This window comes from Carcharhinus amblyrhynchos, chromosome 3 (assembly GCF_965287045.1).
Source record: "Carcharhinus amblyrhynchos chromosome 3, sCarAmb.v2.hapA, whole genome shotgun sequence".
NCBI classification, from domain to species: Eukaryota; Metazoa; Chordata; class Chondrichthyes; order Carcharhiniformes; family Carcharhinidae; genus Carcharhinus; species Carcharhinus amblyrhynchos.
Window position 1 is genome coordinate 76256631 of NC_137326.1, and position 26159 is coordinate 76282789.

A 26159-nucleotide genomic window follows, 5' to 3' on the forward strand; every position below is an offset into this window, starting at 1 on the left:
TGGAGACAAAAATACAAGACATATGAAAACAGAGAGTAAAAGTTTCAGTAAGTATATAAAAAGGAAGAATAGCGCCAGTAAGCAGTAGTCCAGACAGTGAAACTGGGGAACTAATCATAGAAACAAGGAAACGGTAGAGATTTTGAATGAGTATTTTGTATTTCTTCATAGTAGAAGGCACAAAAAACTCAAGGACTCTAGAAAGGCAGGAGACAAAAAAGGAGAGAGAGGAATTTATAATAATGATGATTGCTAGAGAAAAAGGGTGAGGAACTTGATGGAACTGAAGACTGACAAATCCCTTGAACCTAGGGATTTAAAAGAAGTGGCGGCAGTGATAGTGTATGCAATTGACCAAAGTTCTCTGGATTCTGGCACAGTCCCAGGGGATTGAGAAACCACAAAGGTAACACCATCATTCAAAAACAGAGGGAGACAGAAGCAGGGAACTGTAGCCCTGATAATCTAACAGCTGTCATTTGGAAAATGTTGGCAACCATCGTTAAGAAGATAGTTGTAGGATATCTAGAAAATCATAATAGGTTTAGGCAGAATCAACATTGTTTTGTGAAAGGGAATTCATGTTTGACTATTAGAGTTTTTCGAGAAGGGCGGATAAAGGGGAACCAATAGCTGTATTTGGATTTCTGAAAAAAAAATTGATAAGGTGCCAGATGAAAGATTATTACAGGAAATAAGAGCTCATGATGTTGGTGATGATATATTAGCAGGGATAGGGGATTGGATAACTAACTGGAGGCAAAGTGTCATATTAAATGCTCATTTTCAGGTTGACAAACTGTAACTAGTAAAGTGCCAGTGTTAGGGATCAATGTTAGGATCTCAACTGCTCACAATCTATAACAATGATTTGGTTGAAGGGGCCAACTGTATTGTAGCCAAATTTACTGATGATATAAAGATATGTAGGTTCTGAGGGGGTGAGTGTACAAAGGCAAAATATGGTTAATGGGCAAAAATTTGGCGAATGGAGTATAATGTGGGAAATGTGAGGTTGTCCACTTTGCAAGAAGGGCAGAGAAACAGAATATTATATAAATAGAGAGAATCTGCAGAGTACTGTGGCATTGATGTCCACTATGGTACCTAGTGTCCTTGTACATAGTTGGGAGGGCAAATGGAATGTTGATTTTTACTGCAAGAAGAATGGAATATAAAAGTAGGGACGTCTTTGTTGGAGATGATTCTTTGAGTCAGGATTTACTCCCACTTTGAAATAAATGGACGTATTAGCGAGAGGCAACATGGCTTTGTGAAAGGGAGGTCGTGTCTCACTAACTTATAGAATCATAGAACCCTACAGTGCAGAAAAAGGCCCTTCGGCCCATCGACTTAATCAAGTTTTTTGAGGAAATGATGAAGATGAGGGTAGGCAGTGGATGTTGTCCGCATGAACTGCAGTTAGGCCTTTTACAAGGTCCCACATAGCAGACTGGTACAGAAGGTGAAGTCATGTGGGATCAGAAGTGAGCTAGCAAGATGGATACAGAACTGGCTTGGTCATGGAAGACAGAGGGTAGCAGTGGAATGGTGCATTTCTGAATTGAGGGCTATGACTAGTGGCATTCCTCAGGGATTAGTGCTGGGATCTTTACTGTTTGTGATATATATAAATGATCTGGAGGAAAATATACCTGGTTTAATTAGTAAGTTTGCACACGACACAAAGGTTAGTGGAATTGTGGATAGCGATGAGGACTATCAGAGGATACAAAAGGATATAGATCGTTTTGGGACTTGGGTGGAGAGATGGCAGATGTGAAGTAATGCGTTTTGGAAGGTCAAATACAGATGGAAAATATACAGTAAATGGCAGAACCCTTAAGAGTATTGATAGGCAGCAAGATCTGGGTGTACAGGTGCACAGATCATTGAAAGTGGCAACACAGGTGGAGAAGGTAGTCAAGAAGGCGTATGGCATGCTTGCCAGGGCATTGAATTTAAAAATTGGCAAGCCACGTTGCAGCTTTATAGAACCTTAGGCCGTACTTGGAATATAGTGTTCAATTCTGGTTGCACACTACCAGAAGGATGGAGGCTTTGGTGAGGGTACAGAAAAGATTTACCAGGATATTGTCTGGTGTTTGGGCATTAGCTATGAGGAGAGGTTGGAGAAACTTGGTTTGTTCTCACTGGAATGACAGAGGTTGAGGGCAACCTTATTGAAGTCTACAAGATTGAGGGGCATGGACAGAATGGATAGTCAGAAGCTTTCTTCTAGGGTGGAAGAGTCAATTACCAGGGGTCATATGTTTAAAGTGCGAGGGACGAGGTTTAAAGGAGATATATAAGGCAAGTTTCTTATACATAGGCTGGTGGGTTCCTGGAACCTGTTGCTGGGGCAGGTAGTGGAAGCATATACAATAGTGACTTTTAAGTGGTGTCTTGACAAATACATGAGTAGGATGGCAATAGAGGGATATGGTCCCTGGGAGGGTAGGGGGTTTTAGTTCAATCAGGAAGCATGATTGGTGCAGGCTTGGAGGAGCAAATGGACTGTTCCTGTGCTGTTATTTTCTTAGCTCTTGCTATATTTGTACAAGCTGTTGATGAAACTACACCTGCAATAGTGTCCAATTTTGGTCTCCTTAAGGAAGAATATACTTGCATTATAAGCAGGTCGTAGAAGGCTCATTGGACTGTTTTTGGTATGAAGGGGTTGAGATTGACTTAGGTTGTGCAAGTTGAGACTTTTACTCATTGAAGTTTAGAAGAATCAGAGGGTATCTTATTGAAAACAAAAATTCTGAGGGGCTTCACAGTTAGGATGGATGCTGAGAGGATATTTCCTTATCAAAGAAATCTGGAGCTTGGGGACACTGTTTCAAAATAAGGGGTCAGCTATTTAAGATTAAAGTGAGAAAAAAATGTAATCTCTGAGAGTAATTAGTCTTTTGAATTCTCTTTCATAGAGTGCAGTGAAGGCTGGGTCATTAAATCCATTCAAGGCTAAGATGGACAGATTTTTGATTGGCACTAGAGTCAAGGGTTGTGTGAGACAAGAAGGAGAATGGAATTAAGGCCGCAGTCAGATTGGCCATGATCTTATTGAATAATGTAGCATGCTCAGTGGACTAAATGGCCTACTTTTGCTCCTATTTCTTACAGCCTCATGGCCTGACCCAAAGGCTTGGTTTGGATTGGGGTGGATTTGGAGGGGTGACTAGGAATGCCCCCTCACTGGACCAAGAGCTCTCATAATTCCATTCCATGATGGGCAACATTCTGTGTTTACCCTTACCTCCTCTTTAAGAAGGAACTCAGAATGAAGGCAAACTATGCTTGTGACCAACAAAAACAAACTCAGTAGTTGACTTTGACTTTTTAACCCCAGTCATTTAATGAGAGTCAAGCATCTTAAATAGGTATTGGCAGCAGTTCAGTTTGTAACACTCTTACCTCTCAATCAGAATGTTATGAATTCAATTTCCAAAAGTATATAGGATCCAGGCCGACAATCAGTGCTGCACTTTCAGAGGTTCCACTTTCAAATAAGATATTAAATTGGCCTTGTCCATGCTCTCAGGTGGATGTATAAAATCTTATGGTGCTATTCTGAAGTGGATACCTCTGCTGTCATGCCAATGTTTATTCTTCAGCCAGATTCACTACAAAAACAGATGATCTGGTCAGTATTTCACTGCTGGTTGTGGGACATTCACTTCAAAAATACTTCATTGGCTGAGGCTGGAATTTTCCGGAACATTTCCTAGCAGCAAATATGGCGAGTCATTTAAACATTTAATGCTTTGGCTGGACTGCAAGGTAGTGCTGACAGGAGTGGCCAAAAAATTGCGGCCCAGAAAACATTTCTGGAAAACCTGAGGTTGTAAAAGGACCCTGAGGAAGGCAAGCATTTTCTTAATTTTTCCGAAATTCACTGAGTTGCAAATTTAATCCGCTTTCCGGAGTCATGTCCCAGTCAGCTAGTTTCCTTGTTGAGGTTTTGACATTCAAAAACTGAATTTTTGAAGTTTTTCCTGGCTACTATTAGATAACACACAGGTCTTGCCAAAAATGTTGCCTTCATTAAAATGGTACACATTCAGCAAGTACCAAAGGGAGGATAAGAGAGGAGGTTGAAGCTTCTCATGTAGAACAGTAAAATTCGGCACAAATGGTTCTAATGAACTTGGGTTTCCCACAGCACTGAGACCCAGCCCTGAACATGCAGCTTCCAGACCTACTACATGTGGCTCCCACAATAGCCAGTACATTTTGTGGGCCTCATTTAATGATAGTCTATCATTAAATTAGATTATATACTTTCATCCCAGAACTGGACTCCATTTATGTGTTATTTGACTGGGACGATGTGGTTTAGCAGAACATGATTTACTGAAGAAAAGTGTAGGAGGAAAGGGCTATTGGTTGGTTGGGCTACTGTTAGTAATCCTAAGACTGAAGCTGGACAGGCCATCATGAGGTATTATATATGCATGAAGCTTTGTACCAGTTACTATTTTTGAGTATGTGATGTATGGATTTTAGTTGGATCCAGTCACAACATGACCCGGCTGGTCAGTGCATAATAGTCTCTTGTTTGACTGCAAGGTGGTACAGTTCAACCAGACAGTCCTGATTCATTTATCCTTGCACTTCCTATCACATGCATGTCCAGAGTGATAATGCCTGATTTCTCATTTCTGCTTTCGCAGCTAAGTCCATTTCAGGTTTGCCACCAGCATCCCTCTCCAATAGGTGGGTGGAGTTAATTATGCCATGGCAACTTCTGAGCACACGATGGGTTAAAAAGGTGTGCAATGAAAGGAGGACGGGCAATATTCTCTTGTGCCTATTCCTGTGGGTGATTTCATTGAAACCCATAAATTACTTCAAGGCATAGACACTCTAGATGCAGATAAGATGTTTCCCTTGGTTGAGGAGTCTAGAATCAGGGGGCACATTTCAAAATAATGGGGATGCCACCAAAATGAGGAGAGATTTCTTTACGTGGAGGATTGTGAATCTTTAGAGTTCTCTGAACCATAGGGCTGTGGAAAAGTGATAAATGCCTTCCTCCCAATCCTATGTGCAGTTGCCAGACTGGGGGATTCAACACAATGCTCAAATTAACAATCTGGCCAAGAGCAGGGAATACTGCGTTATATAAGATAGATGGACCAGATGCTGGCACCAGCACTGTCAGAAACCTATTTTTGTTTAATTCTTTCACAGGATGTGGGTATCACTGGCTACGCCATTCCTAGTTACCCTTGAGAAGGTGGTGATGAGCCATCTTCTTGAACCACTGCAGTCCACATGGTGTAGCTACACTCATTGTGCTGTTAGGGAGGGAAGTTATTAAATCGACACATGACAGTGAAGACAGAGCAAGGTGTTTGACCATCAGGCTGTTTTCTTTCAATGACCCTGTAGTCTCTGTACTGAGGAGGGAAAATCCCAGAGAAATAGCAAACAGCAAAGTGGAGTGACTGTGGTAAAACTGAAACCAATGCTACACATGCACTTGCTTAAAACACTAGGAAAATTAGTCAAATCCAAACTTTTGGTCATTCCTATTTTCCAAGCATCCATTCCTTCTCACATTCCCAATGTAAGGCTACTGCCTTCAAAGATTTTTGGCTTTACCCCATTCCAAATGCAAAAACAATCTATCAATGCCATGTTTTGTAACAAATCCAGTTGTGAAGTCCCTGAGCCATTGAAGAACTGTAGAACCACCTATGATGTGAATGCGATATTGGGTGGACTGGCTGACGTGTTTTGTCTCCTTTCTTCCAGAGCATTTGTTTACCTCAGTAACCTGCTGTATCCAGTGCCGCTAGTACATCGTGTGGCAATAGTGAGTGAGAAGGGAGAGGTCAAAGGTTTTCTGCGTGTGGCTGTTCAGGCCATTTCCGGTAAGTAAGAACTTGTATACGAGAGCAAATGGGTGATACAGTGAATCAGACATTGTCCTTTCACACCCTGTGACATCTGGGAAAGTGATTTAATTTATTATTGTCACATTAATTGGGATATAGTGAAAAGTATTGTTTCATGCTAGCTATATAGACAAAACATACCATTCATAGAGGAGAAGGAAGGTGGAGGGAGTAGAATGTAGTGTCACAGTCATAGCTAGGGTGTCAAGAGAGATCGACTTAATATAAAGTAGACCTATTCAAATGTCTGATAGCAGCAGGGAAGAAACTGTTCTTGAGTCTGTTGATACGTGATCTCGGACTTTTGTATCTTTTTCGGAATGGAAGAAGGTGAAAGAGAGTATGCCCGGGGTATGTGGAGTCTTTGATTATGCTAGCTGCTTTCCTGAGGCAGCGAGAAGTGTAGACAAAATTAGTAGATTGGAGGCTGGTTTGCATGATGAACTAGGCTACATTCACAACCTTTTGTACTTTCTTGTGGTGTTGGTCAGAGCAGGAGCCATTCCAAGCTATGAAACATCCAGAGAGGATGATTTCTATAGTGCATCCACAAAAATTGGTGAGAGTCGTTGGAAATGCCAAATTTCCTTAGCGTCCTGAGAAAGTAGAGGCTCAGTGGGCTTTCGTAACTACAGTGGCAGCGTGGAGGGACCAGGACAGGTTGTTGGTGATCTGGACACCTAAAAATTTGAAGCTCTCGATCATTTCCACTTCATCCCTGTTGATGTAGACAGGAGCATGTCCTTCACTACACTTCCTGAAGTCAATGACTATCTCGTTTGTCATTAGGTCAGATACTGTCCTTTCGCACTCTGGAGCTGGATGGGATAGTGGGTAAACACTGTCACAGTCTGGGACTGGGTGGGTTAGTGGTCAGACACTGTCCTTTTGATAGACTAATGGGACTGAAGGTGAACAAGACCCCAGGACCGGATGGAATGCATCCCAGGGTTCTGAAGGAAATGGCAGAGGTGATAGTGGATGCCTTAGTAATTATTTACCAAAATTCACTGGATTCTGGGGAAGTGCCGGAAGATTAGAAAATGGCGAATGTTACGCCGCTGTTTAAAAAAGGTAGCAGACAAAAGGCAGGGAATTATAGGCCAGTTAGTTTAACATCTGTAGTTGGAAAAATGCTTGAATCCGTCATCAAAGAAGAAATAGCGAGGCACCTAGAAAGGAATGGTTTCATAGAGCAGACGCAGCACAGATTCATTTTGGGGAAGTCGTGTTTGACGAATTTATTGGATTTCTATGAGGATGTGACTAGTGCGGTAGACAGAGGGGAACCGGTGGATGTGGTGTTTCTAGATTTTCAAAAGGCATTTGATAAGGTGCCTCATAAAAGATTGCTACACCAGGTTAGGGTGCACGGAGTTGGGGGTAAGGTGTTGGCGTGGATAGAGGATTGGTTGTCTAATAGGAAGCAGAGTGTTGGTATCAATGGGTGCTATTCTGATTGGCGGTTGGTGACCAGTGGAGTGCCGCAGGGATCGGTGCTGGGGCCTCAGCTATTTACCATTTATAAAGATGATCTGGAGGAGGGGGCTGAGTGTAGGGTGATGAAATTTGCTGATGACACGAAGATGAGTGGTAAAGCAAATTGCGTGGAGGATGTGGAAAGTCTGCAGAGGGATCTGGATAGGCTGAGCGAGTGGGCGAGGACCTGGCAGATGGAGTATAATGTTAGCAAGTATGAGGTTATCCACTTTGGCAGAAATAATAGTAGGAAGGATTACTATTTAAAGGGCGAAAAGCTGCAGCATGCTACGGTGCAGGGGGACCTGGGGGTCCTTGTGCACGAGTCGCAAAAACCCAGTCTTCAGGTGCAGCAGGTGATCAAGAAGACGAATGGAATGTTGGCCTTTATAGCGAGGGGGATAGAATATAAAAGCAGGGAGGTCTTGCTGCAACTGTACAGGGTACTGGTGAGGCTGCAGCTGGAGTACTGTGTGCAGTTTTGGTCGCCGCACTTACGCAAGGATATATTAGCCTTGGAGAGAGTGCAGAGGAGGTTCAGTAGGCTGATACCGGAGGTGAGGGGTTTGGACTATGAAGAGAGACTAAATAGACTGAGTCTGTACTCGTTGGAGTTTAGAAGGATGAGGGGGGATCTTATAGAGATGTGTAAGTTAGTGAAAGGGACGGATAGGGTAGAGGTAGAGAGATTCTTCCTGCTTAGAAAGGATAGCAGGACTAGAGGGCGCAGCCTCAAGATAACATAGAACATAGAACATAGAACACTACAGTGCAGAACAGGCCCTTCGGCCCACGATGTTGCGCCGACCAGTTTTTTTAAAAAAAAAACTGACCCACTAATCTAAACCAATCCCTTTTCGTCCATAAACCTATCCATAGATCTCTTAAACGCCCCCAAACTAGGCGCATTTACAACCGCAGCAGGCAGGGCATTCCAATCCCTCACCACCCTCTGGGTAAAGAACCTACCCCTGACATCCGTCCTATAACTACCACCCCTTAATTTAAAGCCATGCCCCCTCGTGCTAGCATTCTCCATCCAAGGAAAAAGGCTATCACTATCCACCCTATCTAAACCTCTAATCATCTTATATGTTTCAATAAGATCCCCTCTTAGCCTCCTTCTTTCCAGCGAAAACAACCCCAAATCCCTCAGTCTCTCCTCATATGACCTCCCCTCCATACCAGGCAACATCCTGGTAAACCTCCTCTGCACCCTCTCCAAAGCCTCAATGTCCTTCCTGTAATGTGGGGACCAGAACTGCACACAGTACTCCAAGTGCGGCCACACCAGAGTTGTGTACAGTTGCAACATGACGCTGCGACTCCTAAATTCAATCCCCCTACCAATAAACGCCAAGACACCGTATGCCTTCTTAACTACCTTATCTACTTGATTCCCAACCTTCAGGGATCTATGTACACATACACCTAGATCCCTCTGCTCCTCCACACTATTCAAAGTCCTCCCGTTAGCCCTATACTGAACACATCTGTTACTCCTACCGAAATGAATTACCTCACACTTCTCCACATTAAACTCCATCCGCCACCTCGCGGCCCAGCTCTGCAACCTGTCTAAGTCACCCTGCAAACTATGACACCCTTCCTCACAATCTACCACACCACCGACTTTGGTGTCATCAGCAAACTTACTAATCCACCCAACTATACCCTCATCCAGATCATTAATAAAAATTACAAACAGCAGTGGCCCCAAAACAGATCCCTGAGGCACACCGCTCGTAACCGAACTCCATGACGAATATTCACCATCAACCACCACCCTCTGTCTCCTATCTGCCAGCCAATTCCTGATCCAAGTACCTAGATTACCCCCAATCCCATACATCTGCATTTTCTGCAGAAGCCCACCATAGTGAACCTTATCAAATCCATATATACCACGTCAACTGCCTTACCCCTATCCACCTCTTTGGTCACTTTCTCAAAGAACTCAATAAGGTTAGTAAGGCACGACCTACCTGCTACAAAACCATGCTGACTGTCTCTAATTAATTCATTACTCTCCAAATAACTATAAATCCTATCCCTAATAATTCTTTCTAAAACCTTGCCCACAACAGAAGTAAGACTCACTGGTCTATAATTCCCGGGGAAGCCTCTGTTCCCCTTCTTAAACAATGGGACAACATTCGCTGTCCTCCAATCTTCCGGTACTATACCAGAGACCAACGATGACCTGAAGATCAGAGCCAGAGGCTCTGCAATCACCTCTCTAGCCTCCCAGAGAATCCTAGGGTAAATCCCATCCGGACCAGGGGACTTATCTATTTTCAAGCCCTCTAGAATATCCAGCACATCCCCGGTTTCAACTGCAATACTTTCTATTTTACACCCCTGCACCCCAGTGTCCTCCACAGCTACATTCACGTCCCCCTGCGTGAACACCGAAGAGAAATATTGGTTCAATGCCTCTCCAATCTCTTCCGGTTCCACACACAACTTCCCTCTACTGTCTATAACTGGCCCTAATCTTGCCCTAACCAACCTTCTGTTCTTGACATACCTATAGAACGCCTTAGGATTCTCCTTAATCCTATCAGCCAAAGTCATCTCATGTCCTCTTTTAGCCCTTCTTAACTCCCTCCTAGCCAATCTAAAGCTTTCTAATGCACTACCTGAGCCCTCAAGCCTCATCCGAACATAAGCCTCCTTTTTCTTCCTAACCAACGAATCAACTTTTTTAGTACACCACGGTTCCCTAGCCCTACCAAATCCTCCTTGCCTGACAGGGACATACCTATTGCAGACCCGCAGTAGCTGTTCCTTGAAAAAATTCCACATTTCGGACGTTCCCAGTCCCTGTAATCTTCTAGTCCAACCTATGCTTCCTAATTCTCTCCTAAAAGGGGGGGTGCAGTTTAGATCGGAGTTGAGGAGGAACTTCTTCACTCAAAGAGTGGTGAATCTCTGGAATTCTTTGCCCGTTGAAGTGATGGAGGCTACCTCGCTAAATATATTTAAGTCACGGGTAGATAGGTTTTTGATAGACAAGGGAATTAAGGGTTATGGGGAGAAAGCGGGAAAGTGGAACTGATCCACTTCAGATCAGCCATGATCTTATTGAATGGCGGAGCAGGCTCGAAGGGCTAGATGGCCTACTCCTGCTCCTATTTCTTATGTTCTTATGTTTACATTCTGGGACTGGGAGGGACAGTGGGTCAGACACTGTCCCCTCAGTATTGGGTCTTGTATTTACTGGTAGCCCAGAATAATTAGACTAACATCTTCATTCTGACTCTTCTCTACATTCCACCTGGGATTTTTTAATTCTTAGTTGAAAGCAGTTGATAAAAGAGGTCCATAAGTCTCAGTCTTTGTCTCCTGAGCATTACCCTGGGTTTTGCAATTTCATTGAGTAAACCCAGGAATCAGAACAATGCATTTATGTGAGGCAGTAGTCCTGTACAAGTGACTTCCCTTCTCCCTTTACTATCAAGTTCAAGCACAATGAAAATAGAGCTGGGAAAATGATAAATATCTTTGTGTGTCAGGAAGCCAGCAACATCTTCAGTTGCAGAAGCCATTGCCTGCTTCTGTAGTGCTTTGGGCCTTGGGTAATGATCTGACCCCATCAATATAGGCCCAAGTGGGCCAGCCCAAAGTGGGAAAAGGAAAGAAACTCTCTATTTTTGTAGCTTTTAAAGAACCATATGAAATAAGTTTGGATAGTCTGGGGAGGAAAATTACTTAGAGTGCAAAATGGAATGTCGATTCATTGCTTTTTGTCACTGTACAAATTGAATTGAACAGAGTCTAGTAATAATTATAGCCACAGCTGCCAGTTGACCAGACTGGAACAGTTTCACTTCTTACACAGCCCAAGTAGTGGAAAATAAAATCGGAGTATGGTGTCAGTTGGACTAATCCCATCAGATTTGTGGACAGCAGGTTTATGTAAAATTACCGCCTATATTTGGTGAATTCATTTTCAGAGTAAAAAACTTAATATGCATGAAATGAAGCCATGTTGGTACAGTTAGTCTTGCTATTAGGTGGAAGCATGGAGAATGGCTCCCATAATCCCAGAGACTGGCAGAGATGGTGGTGTAGTGATAATGTCACTGGACTAGGAATCCTGAAGTCCAGGCTAATGCCGTGGGGACCTGGGATCAAACAACTGGTGGAATTTTACTATAAACTCATACTGTGGGGAAAAGGTAAGGGAATGGCACTAAGTCATGATGCTCATTTGGAGAGCCGGTGCAGACATGATAGGCCAGATGGCTGCCTCCTGCGTCATAACAACTCTACGATTCTGTCGTGAGTCAAGATCTTGTAGCAAAGAGAATTCAAGGAAGTTACAACATTCATCCTCACAGTTTTATATCACTGAGTAATATTTTTTTTTGTTCCATTTTAGCTGATGAGGAAGCTCCGGATTACGGTTCAGGAGTTCGACAATCAGGGACAGCCAAAATCTCTTTTGACGACCAGCACTTTGAGAAGGTAATGCTATGAGCAGGCTTTTCATTCACAGAGGCACTCCCTGAATCCCATTACAAATGACTCCACTTGGAAACAACTAGGCAGAAAGAAATGAGAAATCTTTCACCAAAATTATAAAATTTTGTGCACACCCTTCTAGATTTGTGTCTCATATTCTGAAGACATCTTGTTGATGTGTCATTATTTGGAACTAAACTCGAATTTTTATTGTAAAAGTCAACAGCTAGCCTTGCGAGGAAGTAAGCTGTAGCACTTTGGTTAAACTTTAAAAGTAACTCGTACCCTAAGGTTACCCATAGTCAACCCTATCCCTGGGAGTGTGAGCTGTGGCTCTGCTGACACTGTCACTTCTGAGTCACAGAGATCCTCATCCAAGTCCTAGCCCAGAACTTGAGTATAAAAATCAAGACTGACTCTCCAGTGCAGTACTGAGGGAGTGTCGAAGGAGAGGCCCTCGCTTGTTTTCTCGGGTGGCTGTAACATTTCCCGTGACACTATTTTGAAAAAGAATTATCCCCGGTGTCCTGGCTAATATTAATCTCAGTCAAAATCGCAAAAATATTCAGTCATGTTTCAGGGAGTTTGCTGTGTAGAAATTGGCCATCGCACTTCTTAGATTATAAATGTGACTGCCCTTCAAAAGTACCTGATTGGTTATAATGCACATTGAGATGTCTAATGAGCGTAAAAGTCGATACACCAATAGGAACCTTTTTTTTCATCCAGTCTTTTAGGTTACGCACTGTAACTGAGATTAAATAGGTGTGGAGATGCAGTGATAACATAGACTGTACATGATATTTGGAAAAGTGTCGTTGAGTGGAATTGAATCTATGATTGCACAGATTATCCATGGGACTAATGAAGAGGCAGCTTGCTGGTTGGAATAGCATCTTATTGTGCCATGCCTGCTTGTGTTTCTAAGCATTTTGACTATTTCAGGAACACTGGTAGGAAATAACAGAATCAATTTAGTGTGGAGTGCTGGAAGGTGCAAAAACTAAGGGTGGGGTTTTCCATACCTGCACCCCTCCCCATGAGTGTTTTGCAGTGGCAGAGGCGATCCACTGCCATTAACTGTTGGTGGAATTGTCAAGTCCCACCGCTGTCAATGAGGTTTCCCGTTGTTTGTAACATCTGCTGTCAGGGAACCCATGGCATGTGGGGGGATGTGCCCTCAACAGGATCAGGAGATTTTGCCAGCAGGAACAGCTGGAAAATCTCACCCCAAGTTTTGAGATTAAAGACTCAATAGGAAGAGATTGAAGAATGTGGATGAATAGAAAAACCAAGGGCTTTACTTGCATTTTCTGAAGTGAAAGTATGGATTGGTAAAGCCTTTAACAAAGAGACAACATCATTTCGGGTTTTATAAATGCAGGCATAACATTCAAGAATATAGAAGTATGTTAAATGTATACAAAATATTGATTGGGCCATTGTTGGACTACTCTGTGCAGTTTTGAATATCATGTTGTGAAAAGAACATAAAAGCAATAGCATACAATGCTGATTCACTGGGATTCCAGGGATGGCAAATTCGAGTTAGAAGGAAGGACTTGAAATTCTTGGGTTTACTCCACTGGAGCTGAGAAAGCCATGAGGAGAGTTAATAAAGGTGTTTAGACCAGTGATGAATCTGAATAGGGAAAGACCGTTTCCTCTGGTTAGGACATGAGTAATGAAAAGTCACAATTTAAAATGTAACTGAGAGTGAGAAGTGAAATTGGAAGAAATGTCTTAATGCAGAGGGGTGTTGGAGCAGGAGCACTTTATTAAGTGAGTGGCTGAGATTGAGACCATTGCACCATTAATGGGTAAATTTAATAAATCCTTGAATTAATGGAACATACAGGGTCATAAGGTAGTGTAGCTCAGCAGGGTAGTTTAGGATTGTTGTTGCAAAAAGTACAGACAAGATGGGCCAAATGGCCTCCTTTATTGCTGTAAACACTGATATTTTATTAACATTACCATGAATTCCCAAGAGCAGTGCCTGCTGAAGTGATGCTGGGATGGTTATATAAAGTTTACTCTGTGATCCCTATGTTGTGTTCAGTTTCAGTCGGATTGTTGTACAGCTGGAATGTCTCGTTCTGGGACTTCGCAGGAGGAGTTGCGGATCGTTGAAGGACAGGGTCAGTCGAGTGATTCAGGTCCCTCAGCTGATGAGGTCAACAACAATACCTGCGCAGGTATTCACCCTTTCAAAACTGATGACATCTTACATCTCACCAACTTCGATCATGGTTATAATGAGTTATTTGGAACGGGAGTATGTGTGTACTTCAGAGATCAAGAATTATTTGAAGAAGATTGTTTCCTTATCCAAGGAAGGATGTTCTTGCTATAGGGGAAGTGCAGCACTTGGTTGATTCCTGGGATGGCAGATCTGAATGTGACACTAAGTCGATTAGGATTGTATTCATTGGAGTTTAGAAGGGTGAGAGGGGATCTCATAGAAACTTATAAAATTCTAACAAGATTCGATAGAATAGATTCAGAAAAAATGTTAACAATGGCAGGGAGAAATTTCTTCACCCAAAGAGTGGTGAATGTGTGGAATTCACTAACACAGAAAGGAGTTGAGGCAAAAACATTGTGTTACCATTGCTGCTGCAAAAAGTACACAAAAGATGGGCCAAATGGTTTCATTTATTCCTTTATTAACATTAATATGACAGAATGTTCAAGATGGAATTAGATACAATTCTTGGGGCTAAAAGGATCAAGGGATATGGGGGAAAGGTGGGATCAAGGTATTGAATTTTATGATTACTCATGATCATAATGAATGGCAGAGCAGGCTCGAAGGGCTAAATAGCCTACTGCTGTTTCTATTTTTTGTGTGCTTTAGGAAAATTTAACAAGAGAGTTGGAAGGTCCTCGTACCAATTTGTGCAGACGTTATTAAAGCAGATAAATTGATGGGGCAGCATAGTTAGTTACAGACAGGATGGAAAAATCAGTCTTGTGATCACACTCCGATTTCTGTTCCTTGAGGATAAATTTGATTTTGGAGATAGTGGTAAGAATCCCACATTTCCCCTTAGCATTTGCCTCAGTGGTGGGGGGTGGTGCGCCACTGCTGGTGGTAGGATCCTCTGATCCCACCGCTGTCAATGGAACTTCCCTTTGAAGCCACCCTATGCCACTGGGAAACTTGCAGCAGGGGGTGCGTCACTGGCATGACCAGAGAATCCTGCCAGCGTGAACGGCTGGAGAATTCTAGCCAGTGTAAAGTAGAGCTGATGTAAATTCAGCCTCACGTTATACATCTCTCTCAATTCATCCCAATTTCAATAAACGCAACACAAACCAAGTGTTGACCCTGGGTTCTTCTAATTCCATTGTTTCAAAGTTCTTGGTAAAATGCTCTTCATTAATTAGCTCCTGAGCTCTAAAACACAGATATTCTCAATCCAGTGAGGAGATTATGATGTTCATCTCTGTGAGATGATCTGAAATGCATCACCTGAAAGGGTGATGGAAATGGATTGAATAATAATTTTCAAAAGAGAATTGGATGTAACCTTGATATCCAAAAATGTACAGGTGTATGAGAAAATGGTACACACTAATTAGATCCCACTCCACCACCTCCCTCAAGAACTTGGAACCTGGATCTTAACTCTTAACACCAATTTCCACCCAAAGCTGGTGGGAGAGAGCCAAAATTGTTGGGTTGGAGTGCAGATATCATTTGGGACCCACATAAATTTTCACTAAGGTAAATGAGGAAAGGGAGGGGAAGAATCAGAGAAGTTCACAATCACAGGGAAGCCCCCATGTATGCTTGTGATGTCAGGAGGAGCACTCCAACTGGTCTACAGTCTTAAAAGCAAAATTTAAATGGGAATATTATGGTGTAGTGGTAATGTCACTGGACTAGTGATCCAGGAACCCAAGCTAATACTCTGGGGACAAATGTTCAAATCCCACCATGGCAGTTGCTGAACTTTACATTGAATTAATAAAATCTAGAATTAAAAGCTAGTCTCAGTAATGATGACCATGGAACATTATCATTTATTGTAAAAACACTTCTGGTTCACTAATGCCATTTAGGGCAGGAAATCTGCCACCCTTACCTTGTCTGACCTGTATGTGACTCCAAATCCAAGTACTGTGGCCGACTCTTAACTGCCCTTTGAAGTGGCCAAGCCGGCCATTCAGTTAAAAGACAGTTTAGGATTGCCAATAAATGCATATCTTTGCCAGCGACGCTCATATCCCATGAAGATATGAAAAAAACTTCTTGGAAAATTTCTTCCTATTTCCTGGCTGCTGGAAGCTTTTGCTTCCAGGTTTCAGGCAGTGCAGGCTTCAGTCAGGTTCGTGGTTAAATTAGGCCTCAGATCCCAGCTGAGGAGGTAGGCCTTGTCTGACTGGAGATTCACCAAAATGTTGAGGAGTGGAATAAAGGCTTGAAACTTCAATTTCCATCATCTTAAGTTCTCCCACCTTCATCTTAAATTCTGTCCCTACCATCTTAAATATGCTTCTTCCTCTGCTGAAGGAAAGCAGAAACAAAACACTCCATTAATTGTTTGTGGCCTTGTTTGGATTCTTCAGCCACCCAGGAGGAGCCTGAAAGTCCAGTGAAGTCACCGGTGGACACCCAGATGGATGGAATTGTAGAACACCTCAGAATTGGCAGCAACTTCACTTTTAGAGTGACAGTTCTACAGGCCTCAAGTATCTCAGCTGAATACGCTGATATTTTCTGTCAGTTCAAGTAAGTCATCCATTGCCACCTATATCCATGCTATATAGACCAATTGCCATGGCTATGGAGACCAGACTATATTCATTTATTGTCGTATCAGTGGGATCTGTCATGTGTCCATGATATATTGATCTAGTAGCAGCATTTAATATTCATTCTGTGTAAACTCATTTTGCTGACTGTGCTGGATTCATGGGCAGAATTTATTTTGCTCTCCTTTGCGGTTTATAGTTGGGGGTGAGTGTAAAATTCCTTTTTGTCGGTTTCCTGCATGCCTGGGCCTCTCTGCAATCCTATGCTGGGACAAGCGAGGCCTTGGCTGGTCCATCTGCCCTTGCCCCAGTTGAGGCCCTTAAGTAGCAAATTACTGACCACTTGAGGGCCATTGCACTTCCAGCCTCAATTTTTACACTGGTGGGAACAGTTCTGTGATATCGTCGAAACCCCAAAATAAATTGAGTTCAGGCCTTAGGCTTAGGCTTAGAAAGGTGAGGATGTCTCCATCAGCAGTCTCTTAACATGGGGCATCCCCCCCACCCTCTAAGATCCTGTAATGACAGGACCGCTCACCTCCTCCCCCCCGCCCAACTGGTATCTTCGCTGATATCCCAGTTGCCCACTGTCCACCCCCCAGACCTCAATATTACTTGTTAGAGTTGGAAATAGTTGTGGGTCAGGCAAGGATGTGTTCTTTACCAACTCTTTAGATGGCAGGAGGGCAAGCCCCAACATTCTAAAACTCCTCACTCATGTTTTATACATATATTAGAATGCATTACTGTAACTACAGAAACCATTTTACAGCCATTCAGTGTCACACGAATAAAGCTTTGTTATGTCCTTGCTACAGATATCCATTGTGGAGGCTGGCTTCCAAATTATGTCTGTCAGGTCAAACATAAAAAGTTGATTTTTAAAATGAGCCGACAGTCAGAGTTACTGCAGTGCTTGGGCAGCTGTTCTTTTGAGAATGTTATATGGGTATCCAGTGGAGCTGATTTTTGATCATTTCTATTCCAATTTCCATGCATTGCAGTCCATAAAGCTCCAAGTCAATTGATATTTCTGTTCAGAACTGATGGTGTCTATCAAAGGACCCTGTGACCAAAGAGGTTCAATTGTGATTTTCTCTCTTTTATAGTTTCATCCATCGCCAAGAGGAAGCCTTTTCGACAGAGCCACTGAAAAACACAGGTCGAGGCCCTCCACTTGGCTTTTACCATGTGCAGAATGTGAGTCTCTCAAATGAAGATATAATTGTGATTATACAGAACCTGCTAGAATGCCCAGACTAATCACTGGTTATAGTAAAGATCTTTTGAAGCGTTTCTACTTTGTGTTCGAGCGTCTTGTGTCACACTGAATTGATAATGATGATCATTGGGAGTCTAGTATTGTCTGAAACAATATTAATGCCCATTTAAAAACAAATGCAATTCAGAGGGCACTGGGGAAAGTTATTGAAGGCATGGTCAAAGAGATAGGACTCAAAGTATGAGAGGCAGCAAGGAGTGGTGGGGGACTTTAAGGAGAAAGTTCCAGGAGATACAGCTGGATGTCTGAAGGCACTCATGCTGAAAGAAAGGAGTGCAAATGTATTGGAGGAGATTGGATTGGGGGGTGGGGGGGGGCAACTCAGATGGCATTAGGGAAGAGCAGTGACAACTGTCAAGACTATCAGCCTTGTAGGCTGACTTCATTATTCATGCCCCCAGGCAAAGCAGTTTCCTCCAGCTGTGAAATCCCATGCTGCTCCTATATTCTATAGCCTTTGATGCAATACAAATATACCAATGTGCACTTCCACAGGTACTTTACAATTAATACCTTCAGCAATCCAAAAAATCTTGTTAACTCCTGAAAACTCAAACAGTTGTTCCTATGAAAACAATATTTTTTTTACAGATTGCCGTAGAAGTAACCAAATCCTTCATAGAGTATATTAAGACTCAACCCATTGTCTTCGAGGTATTTGGACATTATCAGCAGCACCCATTTCCACCCCTCTGCAAGGACCTCATCAGGTAGGTGCTCCCAGCAAATCCCATTTTCTTCAGCAGCAACATTCCTTTCTTCTGTTTCAAGCTCAATCTCTCAGTGATTTCACATTGCTAAAAGCATTGGATGTTCTATCTAAACTTTAATCCTTTTATACTGTGAAGAGGATTTGAATAAGGCTAACTCCTGGGCCTGAATTTTATGCTTCCTCCCTCTGACGGTGTTGAGACTGTTGGAGGAGGGGCAGTGTAAAATTGCATTGAAGGGATTCCCTCTGAGATCCAACCCTCCTTGACCTGGAAGAAATAGAAATAGACAAGCTTAAAATCCTAAATCTTGGGTGGGGGTGGGGGTTGGAGGGTGGGTGCATGGGAGATGGGGGGGGGGCGGTGCCTCCAGCAGCAGGACCCTCAAGGTCACCCAGGAGTCTCTACTCTCCATGGGACTCTTGCCACTTACCTGGCTTCCATGTCCCGACACTTCTGGTCACAATTGCGATATGCCTGGAGGGTTTGGAGAGCAGTCACGCAATCTGATTGGCCAGCAACACAATAAGATGGGAATTCTGTCCAAGTCAGGTCAAATGTCCTCCCTGCTGTCAATCAATGTTCATTAGAGAGTAAAATGTCAGCAGGCTGTCAGAATCAGCTGGGACATGGTTGAGTCCCTGCCATCCTAAAGATTAAGCTCTTGGTGAGACCACACTTGGAGTATTAAGTGCAGTTTTAATCTCCTTGTCTCAGAAAAGATATACTTGCCATGGAGGTAGTCCAGCAAAAGTTCACCAGATGCCTGGGATGGCAGGATTGTCGTATGAGGAGAGATTGAGTCAACTGGGCCTGTGTTCAGTGGAATTTAGAAGAATGAGGAGGGATCTGATTGAAACATAAGATTTTGATAGGGCTGGACAGAATGGATGCAAGGATGTGGTTTCCTCTGACTGAGGGGTCTAGGGCAAGGGGTCACAGTCTCAGGAAATGGGGTAGGCCATTTAGATCCAAGATGAGGAGAAACTTTTTCACTCAGGCGGTGGTGAACCTGTAGAATTCTCAACCACAGGAGACTGAAGGCCAAATTATTGAATATATTTAAGAAGGAATTAGATAGATTTCTAGACTCTAAAGATATCAAGGAGTATGGCTTTGAGATAGAGGATCAGCCATGATCATGTTGAATGGCAAAGTAGGCTTGAAGGGCTAAATGGTCTACTTCCACTCCCACGTCCTCTGATCTTTTGGTCCAATAGGAACTTTAGTATGGGTGAGATGTAGAATGTGACTCTCTTGTTGACGTTGGCATGTGCTAATAACATCTCAGCTCAGTGATGTGTTTTTGAGTAAAATACTCTATACTTTTGAATAAAAAGAATATACATAATATATTCTAGATGGAATTCACCTGTTCTTTCTCTTCCTAGCCCCCTGAGACCATCTCGCCGCCAATTTCCTCGTGTGATGCCCTTGTCTAAGCCAGGTGAGAGGATTAAATTTTTCCAAATATTGTTTTATATGAAAGTATTTAATTGTACTTTGGAGTCACATTGAGGAGTAAATGGGAAAATAGTGCAAATAGGACAATTTTGGGGATACAACTCCCATAACCAATCTACGTTTGCACTACATGTGACAATATTGGTAAAGGCTCACTCCTGCCAGGCTGCTCCACCTAGGAATCCTCAACAGCTGCCAATGTGAGTAAAAGAGGCAATCAGAAATCATCACTTTGATGCCATGGGGCATGTGCTTCCTGACTGCACAACATTCACAGTTGCATCTGCTATCCCACCCCTTGCAGAAAGCAGGACTCTGTCCCTCCTGGAACTTAACCTTCAGGCTGCTGGTAGCAAGTCAATTTACCACAACCAAATTCCACCCCTGAGAAAGTATATAAATAATTCCTGGATCTTACTCAGTGTCTCAGTAACTGTGGTGTTGTACAAATCAGTACAAATGATACAAATTAAGAAGATCCCATCTCCAGTCACTGATTTGTGTCCAAATAAATGCTGGTTGCCTATGATTTACCTGAGGGTAACTAGTTAAGAGGTTTATGAATAAGAAGTTTAACAATAAAAAGGTTAAGAATAAGAGATATTCCTTTTAAGACTGAGATGAGAAGATTTACTTTCTCACAGAGGGTTAGTCTGCGGAATTCTCTTCCCTAGAAAGTACTGGAGGCTGGGACGTTGAAGTTACTCAAGGAAAGGTTAGACAGATTTTTGGTCAACTAAGTTGTTATGAGGGGCAGATAGGAAAGTGGAGTTGAGACCACAACCAGACCAGCTGTGATCTTATTAAATGGCAAAGCATGCTCAAAATGGCCTATACCTACTCTTACGTTCCTGTGAGTCAGGAATTTTGGCCAAAGCATATCATTTCTTTATAATACCAAAGGGAGGCATTACACTTTTCAGGCACTATCGAGGTTCAATTTCCAGCCACCTCTGTCACCCTCCCATGGTATTATTTAGTAAATATCTGTCTTTCCAGACTCCCTGCATTAACCTGAAGGTTGTCACCTTCAGTCTCTCCACTTTACCCTGGCACAAATCTTTAATCTCTCTACAATATTTTGGTGCCAATCTTTAACCTCAACCTCTCCAGATTATCTTAGGACCTACTTTTAACCTCAATCTTTTCAGATTACCTTGGGACCAACCTTTAACCTCAATCTCACCACATTATCGTGTACTAAAATGTCAATCTCTCCAGATTACCCATGCATTAACTTCTAACCTCAATCTCAGTGTACCTAAATTTCTCTGGCACTAGTTTTTAACCTCAGGTTCCCTGCTGGTCATTGTTCCATTCCCTCTCTGTGTCTGCTTCTCCTTTCTGATGTATATTCAAACGGCAGTAAAGAAGTGTCTATAAAAAAATCTAATTTTTTAAATGGAGTTTTTTCATTACTGAGTTCATGCACTTGCTCAGTATTAGTAGAATAAAGTATAACTGGATGCATGCTGATGTTTGTTGACATTAGATTCATAAATACGTGCATCCTTTATAAGATACAGTTCTTGATATCCCTACTGTTTAGCAGCATCCTTTATTTCCCAAAGGACTCAGATTATATTTGGTAGCAGTGAAGCATTTACTGTTGAATATTGGATTGTTATCTGTGATGAAATGAGGAGTTTGATGAGGACACAGAAATGTGTCCAGTCTGAACCCAGCCAAGCCATCGCTTTATCTGTGGGGCTTGGAGTATGTGAGAGAAGAGCCTCAGGAAGAAGGCCCACAACTGCTAGTCAATTGTAGATATAGTCAGTGTTGGGCTTTCTCAGTCATGGACATCTTAAAGGATCATAGAGCTCTGACAGAGACCATTCAGTCCAGAGAGTCACTCCTGGCTCTTTGAAAGAGCTATCTAATTGATCCCTTCCCTGCTCTTATTCCATAACTCAGCAATTTTTTTGCCCTTTTTAAATATATATCCCTTTAGACAGTTACAACTGAATTTGCTTTCACCATCCTTGCGGGCAGTACATTCCAGGTCATCTTAACTCACAACATAAAGAAAATTCTTCTCATTGCCTCTCTGATCCTTTTGCTAATTATCGTAAATCTGTAACCTCTGGTTACTGACCCTGTTAGTAATAAGTCTCACAACGCCAGGTTAAAGTCCAACAGGTTTATTTGGTAATAAACGCCACTAGCTTTTGGAGCACTGCTCCTTTGTCAGGTGAGTGGGGAGTTCTGATCACAAGCAGTGCATATAAAGGCACACACTCAGTTTGCAGAATACTGATTACAATGCGAGTCTTTACAGCTATTATCCTCTTGCCATGGAAAATCGATTTTCATTCATATGTGGCTGGGGAGTTACATTGGACTGTTCCAGAGCTGTGGGTAACTATGGTCCTGGAAGGCAGAGAGCTAAGTGGGCTTTTCTGTGATTTATTTTATTTTATGCTGGGATGTGTTTAGGTAGAAGTTTATTGTTTCAGTTTGTTGAATACGCATCCCTTGACAGTCCTCATTAGTTATCCTCTCACTGGCAGAACTCATGTGATTTTACAATTTCTGTTGTTTCTTTTTGTCGTCTTCATCACACGCATCGCAGAGAATGAGAAAGCACTTGTTTTGATTAAGCACCTGATACCTGATGGGTTGAATCTCCCATTCCTGGACTCGCTGTCCATGCACGCCGTGTCTGCTGCTAATGTCGCTGCTTCCTATCTTTCCGAAGACGAGGTTTATGCCCCCTTGCCCCTGCCTTCTTCCCCTGGTTGTGCTGTCAGGAAAGCCCAGATGCATGGTTCGTAATACTGTACTCTAATGGAAAGTGTGTCTCGTTGGATACTTCACCACTAACAGCTCCGCATATTGTTGGCTAATTTAATTCCCACTCCCCAAACACTTAATTGTTCATCCCAGATGATTGGGTATTTCAACCTGCCCAATCCTACAGATTTTTGGATGCTTCAATTTCACCTTCCATTCTAATTGGACAACTCATCTCCAAGCTCCCCCTATCTTAGTTTAAAGAATTTTCCAGTCCTCAGACACTTGATATTTCACCTTGCCTCACGTATCTCAGGTAATTCATCGTCCAATTTCAAAGCATTCTGAGCTTCAGTTCCTCACTCAATTGGGTGATATATCTCTCAATTGCTACAACAGACACTTCACCCTCCCTGGCACTCCAGATGTAACTGAGTAATTTATTTCACTCCTTTTATGGCTCTGTACTTTGCCTCCCAGATATGCTGAGGCAATTTTCCTTCCCACTCACCATGCCATTGAATACATGGACAGTGTGACAATGTTTCGGGACTCCTGAAACTGCCACAGCCTTTCCAGTTGGTTATGTTTTTCTCCACCCCTCAGTGTTCTATGTTAATGGGATTCCCAATGAAAAGCAGTGTTCTGCCAGTAAAATTTTAGTCACTCTGTCCCTGTGGCCTTCCAGATGCAGAGATGTATTAGCAGTTCCCAGAGATCGGACTCTGAGTAAGCGTCACTACATCTCCTTGCTGCTGTTGGTGTTGTACCCAATTTAAAACGACTTTCCATGGGTTGCAATTGTGTGTCATTATTCAACCCTGATCCCATGTGTGTCTGCTCACCAAGTAAACAAAAGTGGACAAGTGTGTGCAATATTTCCCTCAGTTGAAGATTAGTCGAACTGGTGGCTAGCTTTGATGATGTGATCTGATGCTCTGGCCAACATTATAGAATCTGACTCCATTCATTTAGATTTTAAAGTTGAAAACCCTGATAGAGAATGTGTAGAAGACCAGCAAGGTTGGAAACAGAAGCTCAAAGATTAATTAGCAATGCGATGGTGTCATGCCTTGTCTTTTAAAAGTCTGCAGAAGGAGAGGTGGACTGCGTTAGACTCCCAATTGGCATATCATCCTAAGCAGTAGGGAGATGACCACAAATTTATCATTGTTAAGTCTCATTTTGTAAGGCAGCGCACACTTGGTCCACTGTTGTTATTTAATCATCCTTCCACGTTTGCTTATTTGTTTTATTTTGTATTTGAAGTTAATGAGATTCAGATCCTGCATTAGCAATCCACTCTGACATCACTCCATACTGAGCATCACTTCTGGGGCCATTTAAAAGCTGCTAGTCAAATGGTTAGGTTATCCATCAGCAACCAATTTGCTATCTTAGATGTGATTGAATCTCCCATTAAGTAAGAATCATCTTCCATTTGCAGGTCATTTTAGACAAGAACTTAGCTTGTCAAAAATAATTCATTTTCATGGAACATATCCAATGTGAGCATCTAATGGGAGTACCTTTGCTTTTTGCTTTGTTTGCTGTGATTATTTGGGTCAAAGAGCAACGGTCAACATTTAGTTTTCTAAGATGTTCATTTCCTGAACTTTGATTTCCATGGGGAAAAGATTAAATCCTTTCTGTACAACTGTTTAACTAGAATGGGGGAGTAATTCAAAACTTTCCTGTGGAGCAATAAAAGACGCAAATTTGATGTCCCCTTTCAGGGAAAGGTTGGTTGTTTTTGAATCACAATTTTTGAGGCACACTCGGATGATAATCACTTATCAATGTGTCTTGCCTTGTGTGAAGAAATCAGAATGAATGGTGAAAAAAATGCTCCAGATGTTCAGTGGAACATTGCAAGTTCTTAAGTAAAGAAACAACTTGCACTTTGATTTTTTTTCCAAAATATACTTTATTCATAAAATTTGTAAAACATTTTGACTTGAAATGACAAAGTGTAATAAAAGTCAAAGTATCTCCATGCAGCATGTCCTACTCTAAGATGCCTCAATACAGTTGTAACACTTGATTTGGACGGCTAGCCTGAAGGTAAAATGTTACAAATTGGAAATTACAGAGAGTGCAATAGAATTCAGCTTTTCTCTATATAGTGTGATGCACTCTGAGTTTAATTCAATACAATTTCAATACTCTTGATGCTCATGACATACATTTCTTAGAAAGAATAAATCTGAAGTTACCTTGGTGGGTGAGATTGGTGTTTTTTGCAATGTGCCTTGTATCTTTACCCTAAACTCACCTCTGCATGCTCGTTGTGTTTTGTTGCACTTTTTATTTCATGTGGGGAAATTGAGTTTTTGTTTTTATTTCAAGCTATGTTTGTTGCGGCAGGATTGTAAGAGGAAAACACAACATTCTAGCCTGTGTCTCTTAGCTCCTGTGCCTCCAACCTGACAACTGTTATAAAGTCCAAGGGAATGCTTGTCTCCCCATGCCAACCAATTACTTACATTGTCAGCACCAACAAAAAAAACACTAATAAAACTGCTCAAATGTCAGGAATACCTTTATTATTGAAATATATCCCTAATGCCCTACACTAAACATAGAAGTACAGTCTTCAATTCAGACAGCTTTAACCTGTTTCCATTTTCTTTCATTCTTGTTCTGCTTTTATTTTGATTGTTTAGGTATTTACTCTAGCTTATTTATAACTTTAAAAACTGATCACTTTCTCCTCCTGCCTTCCAACACTTAATTTGGAGTGACTCCCTGAAGTCAGTACTTTAGTTGGCTGAAAGTTAGCTGTCATTCCTATTTTCCTCTTAATCATTGGACTAATTCTTAAGATTGACGTGATTACAGCTCTTCAGTTGGCATCATGGGTGAATTTGTCATGTACAATCCTAAGTTATAAGCGTCGTGGCTGGGTTTGCCTGTACTTCCCACCTTAGTCATAGCATTGAGGATTTCAGACACGCATGGGACTGTTGCCAACAATGCTCAGCACCTCTGAAAGCAGAGGAGAGGCTGAAAAAAAATACATATGTGTATGGTGACTCAGTGGTTAGCACTGCTGCCTCAGAGCACCAAGGACCCAGGTTCAATTCCAGCCTTGAGTGACTGTTTATGTGGAATTTGCACATTCTCTCCATGTCTACGTGGCTTTCCTCCTGCAGTGTGGGTTCGGTGGATTGGCCATGACAAATATGAGGGGGTTACAGGCTTGGGTGGGGGGAAATGGGCCTACATAAGATGCTCTTTTGGAGAATCAGTCCAGACTTGCACTGTAGGGATTCTATGGATCATGGACACAGCTCACCACAACATGTTTATTAGAAGAGTTTGTGCCAGGTGATGAAACACTGG

At 42.2% G+C, this 26159-nt stretch overlaps 1 protein-coding gene across 28 annotated transcripts in view; it reads left to right on the forward strand.

The window, feature by feature from the left end:
* kif1aa (kinesin family member 1Aa) overlaps positions 1-26159 on the forward strand; it is a 291200-nt gene that overhangs the window by 199285 nt on the left and 65756 nt on the right. For all 28 annotated transcript variants that reach the window (XM_080185350.1, XM_080185352.1, XM_080185353.1 and 25 more), the window contains 7 exons: positions 5767-5885; positions 11776-11861; positions 13921-14056; positions 16437-16599; positions 17732-17822; positions 18496-18614; positions 20006-20061. In XM_080185350.1, coding sequence (XP_080041476.1) covers positions 5767-5885; positions 11776-11861; positions 13921-14056; positions 16437-16599; positions 17732-17822; positions 18496-18614; positions 20006-20061 — 770 coding nt within the window. The remainder of the gene's footprint in view (positions 1-5766; positions 5886-11775; positions 11862-13920; positions 14057-16436; positions 16600-17731; positions 17823-18495; positions 18615-20005; positions 20062-26159) is intronic.